Source organism: Scyliorhinus torazame, chromosome 14 (assembly GCF_047496885.1).
Source record: "Scyliorhinus torazame isolate Kashiwa2021f chromosome 14, sScyTor2.1, whole genome shotgun sequence".
NCBI classification, from domain to species: domain Eukaryota; kingdom Metazoa; phylum Chordata; class Chondrichthyes; order Carcharhiniformes; family Scyliorhinidae; genus Scyliorhinus; species Scyliorhinus torazame.
In genome coordinates, this window is record NC_092720.1 from 220,820,569 (window position 1) to 220,836,230 (window position 15,662).

The 15,662-nt window shown below is 51.5% G+C and overlaps 1 protein-coding gene across 1 annotated transcript in view; it reads right to left on the reverse strand.

The window, feature by feature from the left end:
* The window catches only part of LOC140389179 (uncharacterized), a 160,613-nt gene extending 147,980 nt beyond the window's left edge, over window positions 1-12,633 (reverse strand). Inside the window, exons 1-3 of the mRNA XM_072473340.1 lie at window positions 12,504-12,633; window positions 11,720-12,288; window positions 4,446-4,541 (exon numbers count right to left, since the gene is read on the reverse strand). Coding sequence (XP_072329441.1) covers window positions 4,446-4,541; window positions 11,720-12,094 — 471 coding nt within the window. The 5' untranslated portion in view covers window positions 12,095-12,288; window positions 12,504-12,633. The remainder of the gene's footprint in view (window positions 1-4,445; window positions 4,542-11,719; window positions 12,289-12,503) is intronic.
* Window positions 12,634-15,662: the final 3,029 nt, after the last annotated feature.

The window sequence follows — 15,662 nt, forward strand, 5'->3', positions numbered from 1 at the left end:
TCAGCAGCTCAACACCATCCAGGACAAAGCAGCCCAATTGATTGGCACCCCGTCCACAAACATTAACTTCCTTCCCCACCAGCAGACAGTAGTAGCGGACCAGAATTGCTAATGATGAGGCCATGTTGACGCTGTCGGGAAACGCGACAGCGTTTACGACGGCATCAACACTTAGCCTCAGGATCAGAGAATCCTGCCCACTATTCCCCTTTCATGAAATCAAGCTGACTCTGCTCGATTAGATTGTGATTCTCCAAATGTGCTGCTATTGCCTCCTCAATAATTGATTCCAACATTTTTCCAATGGATGTTCAGCGAATCGGCCAGCAGTTCCGCACTTTTTACCTCCCTCCCTTTCTGAACAGGGGTGTCACATTGGCAGTTTCCCAATCCTCCGGTACTTCTCCAGAATCCAAGGAATTTTGGAAAATTACAACCAATGCAGCCACTATCTCTGTAGCTGCTTCTTTTAGGATCCGAGGATACAAGCCATCAGGGTCGGAGGACGTATCTGCCTTTAGCCCCATTAATTTGTCTCATACTACTTCTCGAGTGATGACAGTAAGAAGTCTTACAACAGGTTTGTTTCAAATCACTAGCTTTCGAAGCGCTGTTCCTTCCTCAGGTGAATGAAGAGGAATGTTCCAGAAACATATATATAGACAGATTCAAAGATGCAAGACAATGCTTAGAATGTGAGCATCTGCAGTTAATTAAGTGTTTACAGATCCAGAGATAGGGGTAACCCCAGTTTAAAGAGGTGTGAATTGTCTCAAGCAGTTGGTAGGATTTCGTAAACCCAGGCCAGATGGTGGGGGATGAATGTATTGCGACATGAATCTCAGGTCAGGTCAGATTACCTGAAGGTGCTGGGGATATGGTTCGGAGCTGCTGGGGCGTGCACCAAAAACTGGGAGGAGCGCATAGCAAAGGTAAGGCAGAAACTGGGCTGGTGGGAGCAACGCTCCCTCTCCATTGCGGGCAAAACCCTGGTCATCAGGTGTGAGGTACTCTCGATGCTACTGCACGTGGCTAAGATCTGGCCCATAACCCGACCCTACGCTGCAGCAGTCACCCGAGCCATCTTCAAATTCATCTGGAGATCCAAGATGGACCGTGTCCGAAGGGACACCATGTACAAACCTCTGGAGAAGGGAGGGCGGAACGTACCCAATGCCGCCCTCATCCTGTTGGCCACCTTTGTGTCCAGCTGCATCAAGCTGTGCGTGGACCCCCAGTATGCAAACACCAAGTGTCACTACATACTGAGGTTCTACCTGTCCCCGGTGTTACGACGGATGGGCCTGGCCTCATTGCCGCGGAACGCTCCAAGTAGTTCTACCTGTCCTTCGTGGAAAAGTTTTTGAAGAAAAACACCTTTGACCACAAGGCAATGAAGCAGTGGTCAGCACGTAACGTCCTCGAGGCCCTCAGGGAAAAGGAGACCGTGGAGGACGTTGGATGGTTCCCTGAGCAGACTGCCAGAGTCATCTGGCAGAACGCCTCATCACCAGAACTTTCAAACAAGCACCAAGACCTAGCTTGGCTGGTGGTGAGAAGGGCCCTCCCTGTCAGATTCTTCATGCACACCCGAAGGCTCTGCGCCAATGCACGCTGCCCTCGGAGTGGCTGTGGGGGAAATGAGACGGTCACACATCTCCTTGTGGAATGTGCCTTTGCAAAGAAGGTCTGGAGAGAGATGCAGTGGTATTTGTCAAGGTTTATCCCAAACAGATCTGTGACACAGGACTCTGTGCTCTACGGACTGTTTCCAGGGACACACACCGAGACAAATATCAACTGCTGCTGGAAGGTCATCAACTCGGTGAAAGACGCTCTTTGGTCTGCCCGAAACTTGCTGATCTTCCAGTGCAAAGAATTGTCCTCGACCGAGTGTTGCAGACGGGCACATTCCAAGGTCCAGGACTACGTGCTGACGGACGCACTCAAGCTTGGGGCAGCTGCCGCCAAGGCGCAATGGGGAAAGACCACTGTGTAAGGTCCTCCAGCAGATGTACACCGAGGGGCGGGTAACAGTGTAAACCCCCCTCGGTCTGGGTCATTAACACTCCAATGTATAAAACAAACATGACAATGTAAATATTTAAGAAGGAATTGTAACGTAAAGAGCGATATGTGTGTAAGGTTATCAAAATTGAATGGAAGAAAGTCAAGGCAATGTGTAACTCTGATGGAAATGTACAGTCAAGACAATTCGAAATGCTCTGTAATGCTTATGATAAATTTTATGAACAAAGTATATTTTTTTGAATTTAAAAAAAAAATGAATCTCAGGTCCCGGTTGAGGCCGCACTGAATGGACATCGTGCAACAATCACCAGGCAGGAATGTTCCCTTCCAGTCGGGTAACACTTCAGCAGTCAAGGGCATTCAGCCTCCGATCTCCGGGTAAGCGTTCTCCAAGGCGGCCTTCAGGACCCGCGACAACGCAGAATCGCCGAGTAGAAACTTATAGCCAAGTTCCGCACACATGAGTGCGGCCTCAACCGGGACCTGGGATTCATGTCGCATTACATTCACCCCCCACCATCTGGCCTGCGAAATCCTACCAACTGTCCCGGTTTGAGACAATTCACACCTCTTTAACCTGGGGTTACCCCATCTCTGGATCTGTAAAGATTTAATCACCTGCTAATGCTCGCATTCCAAGCATTGTTTGGCATCTTTGAATTTGTCTATATATGTGTTTCTGGAACATACCTTTTCATTCACCTGAGGAAGGAGCAGCGCTCCGAAAGCTAGTGATTTGAAACAAACCTGTTGGACTTTAACCTGGTGTTGTAAGAATTCTTACTGTGCTCACCCCAGTCCAACGCCAGCATCTCCACATCATCTCTAGTGACGGTGATGGGATTTAATTCCCCCCCGCCCCCCCCCGTATTTTTAGTATTAATGGGATGGTCGAAGCATCTTCCATTGTGAAGACTGACGTAAAATAACAGTTTAATTCCCCTGCGATTTCCTTGTTCCCCATAACTATCTCCCTAGATTCATTTTCTAAGGAACCTATGTTCATTCTGGGAGGAAACGGGAGCGCACGGAGGAAACCCACGCAGACACGGGGAGAACGTGCAGACTCCGCACAGACAGTGACCCGAGTGGGAATCGAACCTGGGACCCTGGCGCCCAAACATTATTGCTCTATTCTTTTTACAGTCTCCTATTATTTGTTGGTTTATACTCTTCTACAGTGTGGCTATTGTCGGAAATGGGATGATGGAAGCAACGTAATGGATAAAGCTGTTGAAAGTGGTTGGGCTGAGGATATTATCCTGAGGATGTCCTGCAATGTCTCCAGTTTTTTTGGTGCGGCTCCTTGATGCCATACTCGGTCAAACGCTGCCTTAATTTCAAAGGCGGTCACTCTCGCTGCATCTCTGCCATTCAGCTCCTTTATCCAAGTTTGAACCAAGGCTGTAATGAGGTCTGGAGCTGAGTGACCCTGGGCGTAACCCAAACAGCTGTACTGGAACAGCTTCGCTAGGGATGCGACAAGTTCTGGAGCACAAGTCCTCTACTATTTCCGGAATATTCTCAGGGTCCATGGCCTTTACAGTGTGCAGTGCCTTCAGCCGTTTCTTGATATCACGTGGAGTGAATCAAATTGACTGCAGACTGCCATCTGTGATGCTGGGGACCTCCGGAAGGGACCGAGACGGATCATCCACTCGGCAATCGTGGCTGAAGATTGTTGAGAATGCAACAAAGGATAGAATAGCAGATGATAATTTATTCAGAAGAGGGAACTCTAACTGAGGATCGAGTTGGTGAATTCGCACATAGATTTATTGGTGACTATCATAGAATTATAGAATTTACAGTGCAGAAGGAGGCCATTCGGCCCATCGAGTCTGCACCAGCCCTTGGAAAGAGCACCCTACTTAAGCCCACGCCTCCACCCTATCCCAGTAACCCCATCTAACCTTTTTGGACACTAGGGGCAATTTATCATGGCCAATCCACCTAACCTGCACGTCTTTGGACTGTGGGAGGAAACCGGAGCACCCGGAGGAAACCCACGCAGACACGAGGAGAGCGTGCAGACACCGCACAGACAGTGACCCAAGCCGGGAATCGAACCTGGGATTCTGGAGCTGTGAAGCAACTGTGCTAACCACTGTGCTACCGTGCTGCCCATGGCTATCGTGTATTGAGTTTTAAACTCCCCCTCAGTTTAAATATTTTCTCTATGTCTCCCCTTCATATTATTTCATAGCTTAAAAATCCTCGAGCAAATCATCATTCAGCCTTCGCCTTTCTAGAGAAAAGAGCCACTGCTTGTTCAACCTTAACATCTTGTAACATCTTAGTTCTGGTGGTCTCCACTGCCTCTTTATCCCTTTTATAAAGTGGAGACCAGAATGTCATGCAATTATATTCTACGAGCATGTGCAAAATGTAGAGCAAATTAACATCGAAGATACCTGAATGTGGGTTAGTGTTTTCTCATGTTCACTTCTTACGGTGTTCCATTCCTCGGCCTTGTCCTGGACAGGCCTCAGTATGGTTCGCAGTTCCTCCTAAACAAAAGTTAAGTTTCAGTTACTGTCCTGTGTAAAACTGCCCAATGTTTCAGCTTCGGTTTTTATTATTTTAAGCAGATTTTTCTTTAAATTTGTTCATGGGATGTGGGCATCGCTGGCTGGGCCAACATTTACTTACCTTCCAACAGCGGAGACAGCCGGTCCTACGAGGGACACCTCTATTCAGGGAGAAGATAAATACAGTAAGAGGCTCAAGGCCTCCAATGACCTTCCGAGAGCAGATACAGCCGGATCTGTGGAGACACCTCTACTCGGGCAGAGGATAAATACAACACGAGGCCCGGGGCCTTCACTGACCTTCCGGGGGCAGAGACAGCCGGATCTGTGAGGAACACCTCTACTCGGGCAGAGGATAAATACAACGCGAGGCCCGGGGCCTTCACTGACCTTCCGGGGGCAGAGACAGCCGGACCTGCGGAGACAACTCTACTCGGGCAGAGGATAAATAAAGCACGAGGCCCGGGGCCTTCACTGACCTTCCGGGGGCAGAGACAGCCGGACCTGCGGAGACAACTCTACTCGGGCAGAGGATAAATACAGCGCGAGGCCCGGGGCCTTCACTGACCTTCCGGGGGCAGAGACAGCCGGACCTGCGGAGACAACTCTACTCGGGCAGAGGATAAATAAAGCACGAGGCCCGGGGCCTTCACTGACCTTCCGGGGGCAGAGACAGCCGGACCTGCGGAGACAACTCTACTCGGGCAGAGGATAAATACAGCGCGAGGCCCGGGGCCTTCACTGACCTTCCGGGGGCAGAGACAGCCGGACCTGCGGAGACAACTCTACTCGGGCAGAGGATAAATACAGCGCGAGGCCCGGGGCCTTCACTGACCTTCCGGGGGCAGAGACAGCCGGACCTGCGGGGGACACCTCTACTCAGGCAGGGGATAAATACAGTGCGAAGCCTGGGGCCTTCACTTACCTTCCGGGGGCAGAGACAGCTGGATCTGTGGGGGATACCTCTGAGGGGGATACCTCTGTTCGGGCAGAGGATAAATACAGCACGAGGCCCGGGGCCTTCACTGACCTTCCAGGGGCAGAGACAGCCGGATCTGCAAGGAACACCTACTCAGGCAGGGGATAAATACAGCACGAGGCCCGAGGCCCGAGGAGGAGGCACCTCTACTCGGGCAGAGGATAAATACAGCACGAGGCCCGGGGCCTTCACTTACCTTCCAGGGGCAGAGACAGCCGGATCTGCAAGGAACACCTACTCAGGCAGGGGATAAATACAGCACGAGGCCCGAGGCCCGAGGAGGAGGCACCTCTACTCGGGCAGAGGATAAATACAGCACGAGGCCCGGGGCCTTCACTTACCTTCCGGGGGCAAAGACAGCCGGACCTGCGGGGGACACCTCTATTCGGGCAGAAGATAAATACAGTGCGAAGCCTGGGGCCTCACTTACCTTCCGAGGGCAGAGACAGCTGGATCTGTGGGTGACAGCTCTACTCGGGCAGAGGATAAATACAGTGCGAGGCCTGGCGCCTTCACTGACCTTCCGGGGGCAGAGACAGCCGGACCTGCGGAGACACCTCTACTCGGGCAGAGGATAAATACAGCACGAGGCCCGAGGCCTTCACTGACCTTCCGGGGGCAGAGACAGCCGGACCTGCGGAGACACCTCTACTCGGGGAGAGGATAAATACAGCGCGAGGCCCGGGGCCTTCACTGACCTTCCGGGGGCAGAGACAGCCGGATCTGCGAGATACACGTCTACTTGGGCAGGGGATAAATACAGTGCGAAGCCTGGGGCCTTCACTTACCTTCCGGGGGCAGAGACAGCCGGATCTGCGAGATACACGTCTACTTGGGCAGAGGATAAATATAGCGCGAGGCTCAGGGCCTTCACTTACCTTCCGGGGGCAGAGTCAGCCGGATCTGCGAGGACCACCTCTACTTGGGCAGAGGATAAATACAGCGCGAAGACAAAAGTAACACCTTTTAACAGAAGCACATAAGGTTTACATTCACTACTGAGAACATTTATAATTCTGAATTCACCAAATGAGTAGAAGATAGTCTTTTGATGGCAGAGAGTACAGCAGTACACCTGCTTGGTCTGGCTTCAGCTCCAACACTGAAAACAAAACTAAAACACACCCTGCAGCCTGCTCAAAAACGAAAGTAAAAAGCTGACAGACAGCCCAGCTCCACCCACACTCCGACATCACTGATAAACACCCATTTCTTAAAGGTACTCTCACATGACAAAGGGAAGAGAGTTGCTAAAGTGAATGTTGTATAGACAGGTACTGCGCAGAGATAGACAGTTAAAGGATTTTCCCAATCATAAACTTCTCATCCCTCTGGAACCAACCAATAAAATGATTCTGTTTTCTTTCAATCCAATCAATCAGAACTCACATGAAAGTTAACCAGTAAAGTTTTATGACTTATTTTCACTATTGTTTCCTCAGCAACCTGGATAAGTACAGCTAAATTTACCTTTTACTGATCATTTCTCTGTAGCCGAGCCAAGAAATAAGGATCAGGGGCGAAATTCTCCGGAAACGGCGCGATGTCCGCCGACTGGCGCCCAAAACGGCGCCAATCAGACGGGCATCGCGCCGCCCCAAAGGTGCGGAATGCTCCGTCTTTGGGGGCCGAGCCCCAACATTGAGGGGCTAGGCCGGCGGCGGAGGAATTTTCGCCCCGCCAGTTGGTGGAAAAGGCATTTGGTGCCCCGCCAGATGGCGCGGAAATGACATCTCGGGGCGGCGCATGCGCGGGAGCGTCAGCGGCCGCTGACAGTTTCCCACGCATGCGCACTGGAGGGAGTCTCTTCCGCCTCCGCCATGGTGGAGACCGTGGCGGAGGCGGAAGGGAAGGAGTGCCCCCACGGCACAGGCCCGCCCGCGGATCGGTGGGCCCGATCGCGGGCCAGGCCACCGTGAGGGCACCCCCCCGGGGCCAGATCGCCCCGCGCCCCCCCCAGGACCCCGGAGACCGCCCACGTCACCTTGTCCCGCCGGTAAGGTAGGTGGTTCAATTTACGCCAGCGAGACAGGCATTTTAGCGGCGGGACTTCGGCCCATCCGGGCCGGAGAATCGAGCAGGGGGGCCCGCCAACCGGCGCGGCGCGATTCCCGCCCCCGCCGAATCTCCGGTGCCGGAGACATCGGCAACCGGCGGGGGCGGGATTCACGCCAGCCCCCGGCGATTCTCCGACCCGGCGGGGGGTCGGAGATTGTCGCCCCAGGAGTGGACCATTTGACCCTTCGAGCCTGCTCCGCCATTCAATACGATCATGGCTGAACTTGGGATTCAAATCCATTTGGCCGCCCACTCGTCATATCCCATAATCCCCTGAGACCAACAATCTGCCTATTCCTAGCCTGAAATATATTCATCGATGGAACATCCACAATCCTCTGGGATAGAGAATGCCACAGATTCACAACCCTTTGTGTGAAGAAATTTCTCCTAACCTCAGTCCTAAATGATAGGCCCCCTTATCCCGAGACTGTGCCCCTCCACCCCCCCCCCCATGTTTTAGATCCCCCAACCAGGGGGGAAACGATCTCTCAAACTTCACCCTGTCAAGCCCCCTCAGAATTGTGGAGGTTCCAATGAGATCACCTCATTCTAAACTCCAGAGAATATAAACCCAGTTTACTCAGCCTCTCATCATGGAAAAAAACCCTCAGCCCAGGGACCAATCGAATGAACCCTCGCTGAACAGTCCCCGATGTGAGTACATCCTTTCCTAAATGTGGGGAATTAAACTGTGCTCAGTGCTCCAGATGTCATCTCACCAAATCCCTGTACAACTGGGCAAGACATAGGGGCCGGGATTCTCCAATCCTGCGGCCAAGTTCTGACGTTGGCGTGAAAAGCGGCGCGAGCCAGTCCAGTGTCAATGGGCCTCAAGTGACGGGTATCCACCCCTTCCTAGGGGGCTAGTACGGCGCCAGAGTGGTGCCCGTGGCGCGCCACGGCTGGCGCGCGTTCGCGCATGCGTGTGGGTTCCTGCCTCCGCGCTGGCCCCCGGGCAATATGGCGGAGCCCGGCGCAGAGGAACATACGCCCCCACGGAACTAGCCCGCCCGCCGATCAGTAGGCCCCGATCGTGGGCCAGGCCACCGTGGAGGCCCCCCCGGGCTCGGATCCCTCCCACCAGGACGGCCCCCGTAGACAGAACTCCGAGGTCACGCCGGGTGGGACCATACGTAACCCATGCCGGCGGGACTCGGACAAACTCGGTGGGCACTCGACCTGCTGAGGCCCTGAGAATCGCCGTGGGGGGGGCGGCCTTTCAATGGCCCCCGACCGGAGCGGCGGCGATCCCACGGGCGCCCGAGAATCGGCGCCGGAGAATCGGCGTGCCGACGTCGGGGCAGCGTGGCGTGATTCTGGCGCCCCCCTCGGCGATTCTCCGACTCAGCGCGGGGTCAGAGAAACCTGCCCATTAATTCTTGCACTCCGATGCCCTTGTAATATAGGACAACCTACCACTTGCCTTCCTAATTTCTTGTTGCACCTCTTTGCTAACCTTCTGCATTCCTTTCTGTCCAAATTGAACATCTTCATACTTCCTTTTAGGTGAATTGGACATTCTGAATTCTCCCTCTGTAACCCGAACAGGTGCCGGAGTGTGGCGACCAGGGGCTTTTCACAGTAACTTCACTGCAGTGTCAACGTAAGCCTACTTGTGACAATAAAGATTATTATTGTAAAGATTAATATTATTTAGCTACCATCTTGTTGCCCACTGACGTAGCCTGAATATATGTTACGTTGGGAGAAAGGATTCAGAAATGTATCCACAGAGTTGACCAATGTGGAGACTTCATTAAGTGGCTGCAGGTGGGACTTCCGCTCCTCAATCTGATTGTTCAGAAGCACTGCTGCAGGTGATAAAACAAGAAATGCAGGAAGATACCTGAGACCGTGGGTGGGATTTTCCAGCCCTTCCCACCGGCAGCATCTTCCAGTCCCGCTGAAGGAGGCTTCCTGTGGCGGGTTCCTCGGCAGTGGGGCAGGCAGAACACTCATTGGCAGGACCGGACTGGCGGCCAATGCTGAGCGGCCTCTGTCACCGGAAAATACACCTCCGGAGCGCTGGGAAATATGTCTGGGCACCGTACTTAAAGGTAAGACCATCCGACCTTAAGGTGTGTGGGTGGGTGGGCGTTGGGTGCCAGACTTCAGAAGGGGGTTCCTGATGGAGGTGCCCGTTCTCAGCCCAGATCTAACTCTGTTAATTTCGGCCTTCTCAAACATGAGCTCAATCCTCCCATCAGCCTAAAAAGTGGGTGGGGAAAAGCCATTAAATGGCCAATAACTGTGCAGTTGTTCTCTCTGTCTTTCCTTCTGAAATCTTGGCCGCAATTTCCAGCCGTTGCGAATCACTATTCCCGCCGGCATCGCACCCCCGCCAGTGCGTTTCCCGGTGCCTTGCCGTTGGTTCAATGGGAAATCCCATTGACAAGTGGGGGCACTCCTCTGCCAGCGAACAGCCGAGAGGCTTCTTAAAAAATGTGTCCTTGGGATGTGGCCGTCGCTGGCTGGGCCAGCCCATTTGTTGCCCATCCCTAATTGCCCTTGAACTGAGTTGCTTGCTCAGCAATTTCAGAAGGGGGCAGTTAGAAGTCGACCACATCGCTGTGTAGATCGGGAGTCACATGTAGGCCAGACCGGGTAAGGACTGGCAATTGTTTCATAGTCATTATTAGACCTTCAATTCCAGACTTTTATTGAATCTGTCCTGGTGGGATTTGAACCCAGGTCCCCAGAGCAATACCCTGGATTTCTGGATGACTAATCCAGTGAGAATACCACTACGCCACCACCTCCCCGTATGGGGAACCGCAGAATCTCACCCCTTATTACCATCTCCCTCCGTTAGAAGTGTAGTTACATTACTGGACTAATAATCCAGAGAAATCCAGTTCATATCACATCAAGGCACTTTGAGACTTTAATACAGTTTAAAAAGGTGCGACTAAAATGGAATGTGACCATCAAGATTTGGGATTGAACTATGATTCTTTCCCAATGACTAATGACTTTTCACTGCCCTTTGAACTGAGCCAGAAAAACACTGAAGGACTAAGACTGAAGTGATTTATCAAGGCCCCTTGCCATCTCCTCTGGGTGTTTAGGGACGGAGAATGAATGGAGCCTTGTGAAAGCAGAGTGATTATGTTCCTGGAACCCAGTAATCCAGAGGTTTGGATGAGTTCAAATCTCACCACAACAGCTGGGGAGTTTAAACTCACGAAAGTAAACAATTCTGGAATAAAAGCTAAATCAGTATTGAGGGCCATGTAATACCACATTGTCCTAAAACTCCACCTGGTTCGCTAATTCATCTAGGGACGTAAAGCTTCCATCCTTACCTGGCCTAGCCTGTATGTGACTCCAGACCCACAATACTGTGGTTAACTCTTAACTACCCTCAGAAATGGGCGAGCATGACACTCAGAAAAGTAAAAGAATATTAAGCCAGACCCACTGGACACAACAAAGTCCCAATAATCTTAGTCAAACGTGCAAAGTCTTCACGTTAACATGGCTTTCTGGCAAAGCTGTCTCACCGACTAGAATCATAGAATTTACAGTGCAGAAGGAGGTAATTCAGCCAATCGAGTCTGCACTCTTGGAAAGAGCACCCTACTTAAGCCCACACCTCCACCCTATCCCCGTAACCCAGCAACCCCATCTAACCTAAGGGGCAATTTATCATGGCCAATCCACCTAACCTGCACATCTTTGGACTGTGGGAGGAAACCAGACACCCGGAGAAAACCCACGCAGACGCGGGGAGAACGTGCAAACTCCGCACAGACAGTGACCCAAGCCGGGAATTGAACCTGGGACCCTGGAGCTGTGAAGCAATTGTGCTAACCACTGTGCTACCCACAGACTAGTCCACCAACAGCCCGAGATAGTCATGGAATCATGCCTTACAACCATAGGTCCCAGACTCCTCCATCACCGTCCCTGGGTATGTCCTGTCACACCGTGAGGTCAGACAGAGCAGAGGCTGCAGTGATTTCCCAGTAAACCTGCCTCCGCAGAGCTGTTATCGAAGAAAATAATAGTGCTAAAAATTCTAAAATAAAATAAAATAATAAATAGTGAGAGAATATTTCCTGTTCAGGATTCCGGTCTCTGTTTCTGTATTTTATTTTATACAAGATCTCCTCACCTTAAACTCCTCAGCAGCTTCTTCCACTGGCAGCAACTCGTGGGTTTGATGAGTTTTTGAAATCTGACAAACAACACAGATGGGCTGATTGTCAGTTTTGCAGAAAATTTTCAGCTTCTCCTTGTGACGGCTGCATTCCTGCTGAATTTGATCACCTTTATCACTTTTTACAAATGTGCTCACGATGTTGGAGAGGGTGCGGTTGAGCCTCAACGTCCTGGCAGGAGACTCCTTTCTACAGACGGGACAGGAGCTGGTGTCAGCTTCCTCCCAGTACTGGGTTATACAGGATCGACAGAAGCTGTGATCACAGTCGAGTAAGACAGGATCTTTATACAGATCATGGCAAACAGCACAGGAAAGATCATCTTCCATCTCGAATCGCCTGTGCTCGAAGTAAACTGGAGTCCAACACAAAGTAAAATAATCTCTGTTTCAGTTCCTCATTCCAGAAGCAACATAATAAACCACAGCCCAGGGAAATGGATTGTCGATAAACAAGATAGGCTCACTAACCTTGTTCAGCGAACGTGTCACCACCATGGCCCAGTCTGACTATTTCTCCGGTTCTGTCAAAATATAGACCAGTGTTTACATTATTCTCATGGAGGACAAAGATAAGAAGACATTTGAGATAGAATTTACTGAAACTGTACTCCTGCAGGTATTTAATTCCAGCCAGTGTGAATGTAAGAGAAGGAAATTATTTCTGTATAAATATTGCAATCAGTTTATTGAACTCTCAAGCCTGTTTGAAAATAATAAGATCCAATTATACAGAGACCTTGTTGCACGTTACAACAGGCAGGTTCAAATTATACATTCCATTCCCGGCAAATTGCTGGGTGCATCTTGTCCTCCAGGCAGACTGATCAGTAAATTAGTCGCACCCAGTTATTTGGTGCAAATAAATGCTACCCCAGGTTTTGCAGGGCAGAAATTCCACATCCCGTTGCACCCATGTGTGTCAGACATGGTGAAAGGTTATCGGGAGGCAGGCAGGGATGCGGGATTCAGGTTACAATCGGATCAGATCTGATCTTGTTGAGTGTAGGAGCAGACTTGAGGGGCTTCCTTCTGGCCCCAATTGATGTGTTCGCATGAGAGATTAGTCAGTGAGACTGGCATCTTCAAATTACACCTGATGTCGGCATTAATGAGACCAACTATTTTTAAAAGCACACTAGCCACTCCTGTCGGGAAATCTATTGTGCGGAAACACCGTTTGTCTGGCAAAATGTTTGAGCCCACCCAAGGAAATATACCAGCACCACTTACGTACTTTGGGATCAGAAACATGGAAGATAAATAAAACCAAATTTTATGAGGTCCTGGGCCAGCAGAACAAGGTCACAAAGTCAGAGGTTTAGAGCATGCCAATTGCATCAGCAAACACTCACTGCAAAGCCAACGCCATCCGCGCTGACTCAGCCGCGTTTACCGGATTAATGACGCCATATACCAGAATAGCTTCTGTATGGTAAACTGGTCACCACATCCTGTGCATCCATACCTCTCCGACAGGGACGCCTGCAATTAAGATATTAATATGGCGGACATTGACACTGCCAACTGGGAGGCAGTTGGCGGTGGCTGTGACCTCTGGAGGCTGACATTTGACCTGAACAGACAGGGATAGCTCAGGCGACTGAGAAGAGGGTCCAGAGGCCAGAGAGTTGAGCACCTTCTCAGCCCCACTGTCTTCCTCTGCAGCAAAGGTAGCAGAGACTGGGCCTTATCGGAGCAAGGCTCCAGAGACACACTAGACGATAGTTTAGCATAGAGTTGGCCAACACAGCACAAACTCTGTAAGATCTTACAAGAGGGATGGCTGCCACTAATTCTCCAGGTAAATATTTATGCCTCCAATGTTTTCTGGTTCACACATTTGTGGTGAGGCTTTGTAAAGTCGTTTTATAGTCCAGAAAACCAACATTCCTGGCTGGAAAGGTTACGGTTTGCTGACGTGGGACTTTCAAAGCCATGACATTGTGAAAGGGCGTAACCCAGGATGCAACCCCGAATGCTGACACGGTGAACCAAGCCCTTTGAGCCCTGCCATGGCCGTCAACCAGTGAAAGTCCTGGGTCTGGATTCTCCGCACCCCCAGCTGCGTGTTTCTCGATGGTGCTCCATTTGCTGGCGGCTCATTCTTTGTTCCTGATGCTGTCAATGGGATTTCCCATTGAAGACACCCTACGTCGCCGGGAACCCCACAACCGGGGATGCGTGCTGGTGGGAACAGAGAACCCCAGCAGCCGGCGAATTCCGGCCCTCCGCTTTCCAGTTCCTGAATGTGGTAACTTACCCACTAAATTCCAATCCAAAAGGAAAGTTATTGGCCAGAATTCTCCGACCGTTCGATTCACTTTTCCTGCCGGCAGCGCAACCACCGGCCCGCGGCTTTCCCGGCGACGTGGGGTGGATTCAATGGGAAATCCCATTGTCAAGTGACGGGAGTTTAGAACCCCGGCGCCAGCTCCGAGGAAAACACAGCTGGGGAATCGGAGAATCCGCCCATTTTTTTTTTTAAGATGCTTTTTGCTGTTCTACTAGATTGTTTTTGTGACCATTCAGGTACCAGAATATCTGAATGACAATTGACAGTGCAAGTCAGGCTGACATTTATTTGTTCGAATTATACCCCCAAATCGTTCAATCTTCTATATTTTTGGCAACAACTGGAAGGCAAAAACAGCACCAACCTGAGGGCCATCTTTGACCACCAGCTTCAGGGGACTCAGGGGTAGTTGAAAGCGCCTCATTTCTGATCTCACCCCCTGGAAACCTTCCTGTCACCCATCAGACTGAAGTCAAGAGTGGAAATGAATCCTCGCCGCTCAGTTGAACTTATTGTGCTGGATTGTGCTCAAGAACGCCACGGGTGAGTCGCCGACAATGGAGAAATCCATTGACCTCGGACGGGATTCTCCGGTCGCCGTGCGGACTAGGCCGGAGAATCCCGCAAATTGACTTTGGTGAGCCAACACTGAAGATGCTCATGAACAACCAGGATCAAGCAGTCAGTGTGACGGTCGTCCCTGCCTCCCTCATCAAGAGGGAATAAAAGGACACTTCCAAATTGCCATTGACTTGATGCCTTTTTCCTGAAATTAATTCAAAAGGGAAGTGCAGACCCAAACCTCGCCAACTCACATCTCGCAGCTATGAAAAAGCAGTCGGAGCAGGAGGAAGGGATGGGTTCAGGAACACAATTCTGGTCTGACACCTGCTTCCCAAAGCACAGGGGAAGATCTTATCCAATAACATCACAAAAGAAGCCCAAGGTTGAAAATGCTCTGTGGCAAAGATTCAGTCCAAAAACTCGAAAGTAGGATGTCCATTTGCTGGTGACTATTCCATGGTAGGGGAGGCTGTGAGGTAATGGCACTGGGTAAGCCAGTGGCCTCAGGTGATGCTCTTGTGTCATGAGGAATTCTAAATTATAATTGGAATATGAAACTATCACCGATTGTTGTAAAAAAAACATCTGGGGCGAGATTCTCCGACCCCCCGCCGGGTCGGAGAATCGCCGGGGGCTGGCGTGAATCCCGCCCCCGCCGGTTGCCGAATTCTCCGGAACCTGAGATTCGGCGGGGGCAGGTATCGCGCCGCGCCGGTTGGCGGGCCCCCCTGCTCGATTCTCCGGCCCGGATGGGCTGAAGTCCCGCCGCTAAAATGCCTGTCCCGCCGGCGTAAATTAAACCACCTACCTTACCGGCAGGACAAGGCGGCGTGGGCGGGCTCCGGGGTCCTGGGGGGTGCGTGGGGCGATCTGGCCCCGGGGGGTGCCCCCACGGTGGCCTGGCCCCCAATCGGGGCCCACCAATCCGCGGGCGGGCCTGTGCTGGGGGGGCACTCTTTCCCTTCCGCCTCAACCACGGTTTCCACCATGGCGGAGGCGGAAGAGACTCCCTCCACTGCGCATGCGCGGGAATGCCGT